Source organism: Oryzias latipes, chromosome 12 (assembly GCF_002234675.1).
Source record: "Oryzias latipes chromosome 12, ASM223467v1".
Classification (NCBI taxonomy): Eukaryota; Metazoa; Chordata; class Actinopteri; order Beloniformes; family Adrianichthyidae; genus Oryzias; species Oryzias latipes.
In genome coordinates this window covers 23,950,642-23,959,184 of record NC_019870.2, presented here as the reverse complement: position 1 = coordinate 23,959,184, position 8,543 = coordinate 23,950,642, and the positions used below count along the sequence as shown (strand labels likewise).

Here is an 8,543-nt window from a genome sequence, read left to right as displayed (position 1 = left end):
ATTTTTCAATTCCAATTGATTGGCGACCTGTTCAGGGTGTTCCCCACCTTTGCTCAATAGTCGCTGAGAAAGGCTCCAGCAACCCCGTGACCCCAAAAAGGGATTTAGCAGATTCAAAAATGGATGGATGGATGGATTTTCCCCAAATCTGCTAGAAATGCATAAACATGACCTAGTCTAACAAGGATTCAAAGTTGGATTTTTTTTAAGCTTTCCAGCCTTGATAGGATTGGTTCAGAAGAATTTAGGTGTTACCTACCGATGGGTAAAACCAGGAAGAAGGGAAGCCAGCACAGAACAAAGCAGCCCACAACGATTCCTAGAGTCTTGGCTGCCTTCACCTCTCCTGAGAACTTCATCAGCTTGGGTAATGGGAAAGAGGGCCGTTTGTGCATGGTGGCCTCCTCTTCATCCTCCTGTCTCCCACAGTGAGCAGCTTTCCCTCTGTGTTTCCTCAGCATCACCCCCTCCATCTCCACTCCTTCTCTTTGGCTCTCCTGCAGGCTTTTGCTTACTCTTTTGGCCACAGTGTAGACACGGCAGTACATGGCCAGGATGATGGCCAGGGGAATGTAGAAGGAGCCCAAAGCAGAAAACAGAGCATAGCCTGGCTCCTCTGTGATCCGGCACACCGTCTCGTCTTCTGGGTGAGGCTCCTTCCACCCGAACAGAGGGCCCACAGAAATGGCCGCTGAGAGTCCCCAGAGGGCGGCCACCGCTGTCAGGCCTCGCCGGCCGGTAGCTATGGCAGGATAGCGCAGCGGGTAGCTGACGGCCAAAAAGCGGTCGATGGAAATCACACAGAGGCTGAGGATGGAGGCGGTGCAGCAGAGTACATCCAGGGCAGCCCATACATTGCAGAGGGAGCGGCCGAACACCCACCTGCCCAGGGCCTCAGAGGTGGCGGAGAAAGGCAGGACGGCGGAGCTGAGAAGGAGGTCTGCCGCTGCCAGGTTTGCTATGAAGTAATGAGTCACTGAGCGCCATTGGTGGTGCAGCAGTACAGACAGGATGACCAGAATGTTGCCGAACACCCCAAAAACTACAAAGACCACCATCACAACCCCCAAAACCACCGCTTTGGCCACGTCCACGTCCATATGGGTGGAGGAGCTGCAGTTGAAACAGGCATCTTCAAGTGAGAAGATGGTCATGTTCTCAGCAGGAACCATCATGAGCAGCCAGTGACTTCTTATCCTGGAGGGTTTTGTGCATTAAAAACACCTCTGTCACATTCCTCAAAAGATGCAGCATCTCTCAGCTCCATCCAAAACAGCAGACGCATACTTTTCCAGGGTGCTCATTCCCAGGATTCCTTGGCCGTCATTTACACATTGACTAGATACTCTGCCAATGTCTGTCACACTTCATATGTAAATATTCATTAAAAATGTGAAGGGAAAAAAGAAAAACTGAATTTAACTGGGAGGCATTGGGTGGATCTTTGATGTAATTCCTGCGGAGCAAAGGAAAAAGAGAACTTTAAAACAGATCCATAAACACAAGTCCCACTCTGACCATCTTCTGATCCATTGAAGAAGTGATCCCAGTGGTCTTTTAATTATGATTATTCTATTTTTGACCCAAATCAGAAACCCGAAACTAGCGCATGTCCACCACCTACAGTTGGAAGAGGCTTGGTGCGAAATGTCATAGAGGTGCAAATTTTTTCTGAATCTTGCTCCAGGCTTTTTCTTTAACAGCTCAATTCCAATTTATGAAAGACTTGATGTCATATTGTTGCGTCCAGGCACAAACCGCAATTACTAATTTCTCCTTTATGACCAATTTTCAAACCGTTGGCACCATCCAAACAGTACTACCAAATCTGAGTCCCTGATTGGTCAAAGTTCAACCCGGTTTAACTTGCAATGCATGTTCTGTACTTATACAGAGCTAAAAAACTATCCTGAAAATGTGTGTAGTGAAAAATGAACACAAGATTCTTAAACACAGGACTCTGAAACGCACATTCTTGGTGTTTAAAAAGACATTTCACTGAAAGTGGTCACTTGAGCACGCGTTGCTGAGGGCGGTGGGAACATAGCTAACAGGATCAAAACACCTGTAATCTTACTTCGCGGATTTTACCTAACACAAGTCGTATTTTTATTCAATTTAGTTTTTCTTATACAGCCCAATATCACAACACAGTTGTCTTAACAGGCTTCACACCAGTAATTGTACAAAAAAAATCGGTATTCAATACAATAGCTGATTGCTAAAATGAACGGAACAGACTAAGCTCAGAGGCATCCATGCCCTTATACGCTCCTTTTCGGTGAGGAAAAACTCCTAAAAAAATCTGATTCCAGGAAAAAAAAAAGAAGAAAAAACCTCATGCATGTCCCTGTGAAGGAAGGATCTTCTCCCAGGAGGGACACGCGATGTACCAGGACTATGGCGTACAATATTGGAGCTATCCAATATCAGTTTTGATCCAGTTGCCACCTCAGACGAGAAAAACAAAGACGTACACGGATCTATCTTAAAGTGCATGCATTAAAGAAAAAGTATTTTATTTAGAGGAACTCATGTCCTCAAAACACAGATCAGGCATCAGAGAGGTATGATTACAGGGGAACAATGCCACCTTGCTTTTCACTTCATCCCAGCTCCAGCAGCAGGAGTGGAGTGGATGCTTCAGCAAACGGCTGGCAGTTTCCAGAATTTACTCAGTGAAACTGCACCTGCAGACAATGCAGGATGTGACTTTACTTTAACCTTTGTTAAGCAGTGGGACACCTCTTCAGAGAGGGCGGGGAGGACTTGGATTGAAAAGAAACATGCAATAGAATCAGAAGCAGATCAGGGGTAAACACAGAGACACTGAGGTGGACATAATGACTTACGGGGCAAAAAGGAAAATCATTTATGGCGTAAACACAGCCGAGCGTGCAGCAGGAAGATAAATAAAAACAGGAATAATTACAACTCTGAGGGCAGACGTTTAGTCAGGACCTGCAGTGGCTTCCACAAAGGTCCGGGCTTTAACTCATCTGCCAGATGACAGGAAGAGAATTGAACCGTACCAGGGCGATGTATGACCCCCCCAGTGAAGGCTTTAGCTGCTAATAGCATCCCCTCTCTGTCTAAGAGCCGGGATGTTGTTCAGGGAGATAAGAGCAAAGGAGAAGAGAAAGCGTTGATAAAGCCTGGGGATCAAAGGCTCGTCCCCTTGAGGGGCTGAATCAAGAACATCCACAGTCGCTTGATGCTGCAAATTCACCAGCTGGAGGGCAAAATAAACCAAGACACAAACAGATATATGCTTTTTGTTTTTTTCAGGCAAGTCAATTCAGAATTAATTCTCATTTACAGTGACAACCTGGACCTCTGGCCATCTGCATTTTTTTTGGGCTGTGGAAGGAAATCAAAGCCACCCATGCACTGGGAGAACTGCAAACAGAACTAATCTTGAGAAGAAAATCCCTAGAAAGTAGTAAAATGATGTGTTCACACAATAGGTAATTTTTAATTAAAAAAATAAATCTTATAAGATATTAAAATCTAGTAGTGAGGATTTCCACACTAGTATTCAAAAAGGCAAAAATAAGCTGTTACATAGAATAACTACAAATTATTTTATTATTTTCCAAGTCATGTATTGACTTATATTTTCTTTTTCCAGGTAAATGTTGATTTGATTTGAAATAAACTTGTTACTATGTACAAATTACTTGTTCTATAAAATGTTTTTATACTAGTTCTAAGCTAATAGTTTGTTTTTTGAGTTTGTACAGTATGTACCTAATAGTAGTTCATTTTGGTTACTGTGACAAAAAACTAATTTAATAGGTGGAAATGACTCATTTTAAAACAAAATTAAATAACCATCTTACTGCCACTCCATCCTAATAAATTCATTATTCTAATCCGTTTTTCCCTTTCAGGGTCACAGGGCTGCTGGAGCCTATCTTGGCAACTTGCAGGCGAAGGCAGGGGACACCCTGGACAGGTCGGTCTGTAGCAGGGTCACAATCACACACCCAGACACTCTCACACCTATGGACAATTTAGAATGACCAATTAACCAATGAAGCACATTTTTGGATAGTGGTAAGAAGCCAGAGTCCCCGGAGAAAACCCAGGCATGCACGGGGAGAACATGCAAACTAGATCCCCCATTGGTGTTCTGGTTCAGGTCCCCCAACCAGGACTTGAACCAGGGGCATTCTTACTGTGAGGCAAGAGAGCTAACCACTGTGCCATCATGCTAATACATTCTGATAAAGTCTAAACTAGCACTTAATCCTAGATAAATCAAAAAATTTGTCCAGTGACAGGAAGGCAGCAGTGCAATAATTGAATAATAAGAGGGTCTCCAAGGTCCCCAAAATCGTCTTATGATTGACTGATTTCAGACCATCCAGCCCCCCCACGCAACTGTCCCACTGCCACAGTCCGATTGTTAAAAACGGTAGCAGTGCGGGCTCTCGATGAGGGTGGTTGACCAGGTGCCCTGCAGATGTCAATCAGGCGATTCCAGTCACCATTTGTCCAATGGGGAGAGAGCATTGATGCTGTGCAAAACTCATCATGGCGTTGATAGTACCAAAGCGACTCCCAGACCTGCGAGTTACGGTTGAGGCTGAGAATAATGCAAAGGTGACAGAAAATAATTCTTGCTGCAATAAAGAAAAGTTGTACGCACAAGAAGGGTGAAGACGTTGTTGGGTGAGGCAGTGGTTGCAGCTCAGAGTTGCTTGGACATCACATAGAGAGTTTCCTTACCCCAAGTGGCCCTTGATATGGACGGCTGCCGTCCGGACATATTTACTCATTGTCCAATCAGAGCAGCTGCTGGTCGGTGATCCAGCTACTACCACCGCTGCCCAATTTTGCACTGACATCATCCCCGCCTGACTGCTGACTGACAACCGCCTGCCATCTACATTCATGACCATGCCAACAATTTTCTTTTTTAAATCGGGCGGTGGCAGCTAATATTGAAGATTCTATGGCATTTCTATATGTGACCAAAGCAAAAATAAAATCTTGACTGTGCTGATTTTCAAAAAAAAATAGGAAAGGTTTAAAGCAAAGAGAAGTTTAAACAACTTGAACACTGGTAAAAAAATCTTGAACGTCTAAAATCAGGTTTAAAGACCCACTCCAATGAAAATTGTGTTTTTACTGTTTTTAACATGTTCTTGTGGCATTTTTCTGATGATGGAGGACACATAAAAGGTCTTCTTTTAATCTTAATTATTGATTATTTCTATAATTAACTCACTGTGAATCAGGAGCAAATGAAAAAATGCAGTTTGAAAAAGATTGTTTGTTACATGGGAAAATATGCTGGGCAGGCCACAAGCTCCCTGCTCCGCTTCATTCTGAACGTCTTTGTTTTCCTCGTCTGAGCTGGAATCTGGATCAAAACTGTACGGCTGGATAGCTCTAATATTGCTTGCAGCTTTTGATGCGACGCTGTTTTTAGGTTGGGGGTGTGAGGAGCTGCAAACCAGCGGGAGAGCGTATAAACAGATGGATGACGGGAAGTGAAGGAGTTAGTTTTAAGCTGTTCTTTAGTGCAACAACTTAATGCAAGGATTTGTGCAACGCATCAGGATTTCTCCATGTGATGGAGAGACTGTGAAAAGAGATTAACTGCAGTGACTGGAACCAGCATTTCTCCGGTTTGCTTTTTTAACATTCAAAGGGTCAAATGGGAAATGAATTACCTCAGACCAGGGGCTAAACAAAATCCGAGGCATCTCTGTCATGCAGGGGCTTTCTGACCAGCAGCAGTGTGCTGAGGTGTGACCCCATTAGCATCGGCAACACGCTCATGTCTCAGAGCTGCTCAGCGGCACGTGGGACTCATGAGCCTTTATTTGCATGTGGCATGCTGAAGGCCATCCTATTGCTGGAAAATGCTTCCGTTCTCTACTTTATAATTCATGTATTTATGACTCTGGACAGTGAAGCAGCGAAGAAATGATGACGTGCAGTGAGATATGTGGAGTGACCTTTCCGTGCAGTCCTCCAGTTATTGTCTCCAGACTGCAGCATCCATTGACACAGTGTCTTTTAATCAATTTTTTTTACTCCATTCTTTCACCTCTGCAATTATGTTTTTAGAATATAGAATACAGGTTTTCCTATTAAAAAATCAACTCCCGTTTGGTCTTACTGTGGACAGATTATTCCAGCCCTAAGATTAGCCAGCTTTCTAACATTTTCTGAAATAATATCAAGATTAACAGATAAGCTTCACTAGTTGCCACCACGAGGGATTTCTCTGGCCAGACGCAGGAACGGAGCAGATAAGGTTTGATTAAAAACCTTCAGCCAACAATCTTCAATCTGCGTCTGAAATCCAGGAGGGGGTCCACTCATGTCGTTTCATGGAAAGATGGCGCCGTGTCCTTGAGGCTGAGAGGCCATTACAGAATTAAAGCAAGTCAGCCAATTAAATGTAAGGTGGAATTCATAATTAGGGTTTTGTATGAGGGAGCAGAATATTAAAGACTAAATTAGGTTGCTTAATGTAGCCTGACTTGTGGGCACATTCTCCCAGGGGAGCGGTTTATGGCTTGAGAGCACATTAATGCCTCGAGGGTAACACACACCGTGCACTGCTGTACACATACTTGTTGCTGCTCCATGAAAGAAAATGTTCTTACTCCATCCATGACAGGTTAACATGCAGCAGAAAGCTTTGGGATCCCCCATAATACAATCTAAAACCCGCTTTCAAAAAACTTTTTCACAAGAAAACAGTGTGAATACCATAAAGCATGCTAAAAACAACAGCACACTGAGTTCCAAATTATTATGCAAGTGGCATTTAAGTAAAAAAGATAATGATTACTATTTTTTTTAACTCATGAATTGTACTGTGTCTCTTTGGATCACTGATATCAATCTCAGACACTCATATAATAGTTTTCTGCCATATTAAAGGAAAAACCTCTGAAGAAGGACCTTCCACATTTTTAAGCAAACCAACTTTTTCAAACATTATAGGAAAAACAAGGATCTCAGCTGCTGAGAAGCAGAAAATAGTTGAATATTTCAAGATATGTTTATACCGCTCTGAAGCAACCACTTTCAATGAAAACTCTCTGTGAACTCGTGTAAATGAGCACTCCTCCTGCCTCCTCTAATGGGATTCCACGTTTAAAACTCTCCCATTCACATGTCGCTACGCAAAACGCACGGCCACTGAACGCGTTGAAAGTTAAACCGGGTCAAACTTTGACCAGTAAAAGACTTGGATTTGGTAGGGACATACGGATGGCGTCCCTTTAATTCACGGAAGTACCAACTGTTTGAAAATTTACCTTCGGAGGAAAAATTACTAGTTGCGGTTTGTGCCTGGACGGAACTATATGACACCAAGTCTGTCATCCATGTATATTGGAACGCTGCAATCTGTGAAAAAAAAAAAACTGTAGTTCATGAGATTTGCACCACTTAGCACCAAGTTTCCTTCAAATTTAGATGGCGGACATGCGCTGATAAAAGGTCGTAAAAGAAAAAAAAGGAAGAAGAAGCCCCTCCATGCTTGTCCAGCGTGACCACCATGGGCTAAACGCGCGTTCAAGAACACTCATTTAGTGCTTTCGTGAATGTGCGTCAAATGCTTGGTGTGTACGTAGATTAACAGTTAGGGTCTTGAAATTTTGCATCGACTTTTCAGAAAAGTCATAGAAACATTTTATTTGCATAATAAGTTTGAAGGCTGACTATAATTGTATGCGTAACCCTTGTGCTATCCTAGACACTTTATCGTTGGGAGTTGGGTCATCTAGACCCACTAGACAGTGCGCTGAACCTTTTTTCTTCAATGATTTGTGAACCTCACTGGTGTCCATGGATTACATGAAATCTTTCCACCTTTATCCACCTTTGTCATCGTAGGGAGAACCCGTCAATGTAAGGGTGGGGTCATCTAAGATAGCACAAGGGTTAATTGGTTACAGAATAAAAGCTGTAGAAGTCAAAATGTAGAAGTGCAACAACTCATTTAATGTGTTCCACTTTTCATAAGACACAATAAGCAAAGTTTTACTTGTGAAAAGGTAAAAAAAGAGAAAAAAAAGAAAAGGAGGCCATAAAATAATGTATGGCCTAAAAGCATGTCAGTTGCTCCTACTAACACGGCAAATCATTGTGTCTAAATTAGGTAGGTATAAGACGTTTATTCATCTAGAATTATATTTGACTGGACATGATGTTTTTACAGTGTACTTGACTGAGTTTCGGTTTCAAATTTTATCTGACTCAACAAAGCCCACATTATCTCTCCACCGCTGTGCTTGTCAGTTTATGCTGAAAGGTGCCGTCAAAAGGTGGCTGGATTTGCTTATATATTTGATAAGCAAATGTTCTGCCCCGTCAAACAAGAAAAACCTCAGTTTTGTTTTTCAGAACATTTATCAGGCTGCCCACAGGGTCTGAGATCCTGCATTGTGGGTAGTAGAATGAGGAACTCTGTAGTATTTGGAAGAAGCTTCGCAGACACTGTTGGATTTATGTGATGATAATTCTTTATTTCAGACATATGCTGTATTTATGGGATGCAACAGGTTTTT

At 42.7% G+C, this 8,543-nt stretch overlaps 1 protein-coding gene across 1 annotated transcript; it reads right to left on the bottom strand.

The window, feature by feature from the left end:
- Positions 1-225: 225 nt before the first annotated feature.
- LOC101155704 (alpha-1A adrenergic receptor-like) lies at positions 226-1,449 on the bottom strand. The gene has a single exon (XM_023961178.1). It carries the CDS (start codon positions 1,173-1,175, stop codon positions 252-254), a length of 924 nt encoding a protein of 307 aa, XP_023816946.1. The 5' UTR covers positions 1,176-1,449; the 3' UTR covers positions 226-251.
- Positions 1,450-8,543: the final 7,094 nt, after the last annotated feature.

What these genes read in the sequence shown, in the direction of transcription:
- LOC101155704 (XM_023961178.1), bottom strand. Translation starts at nt 1,175, where the DNA reads ATGATGGTTCCTGCTGAGAACATGACCATCTTCTCACTTGAAGATGCC.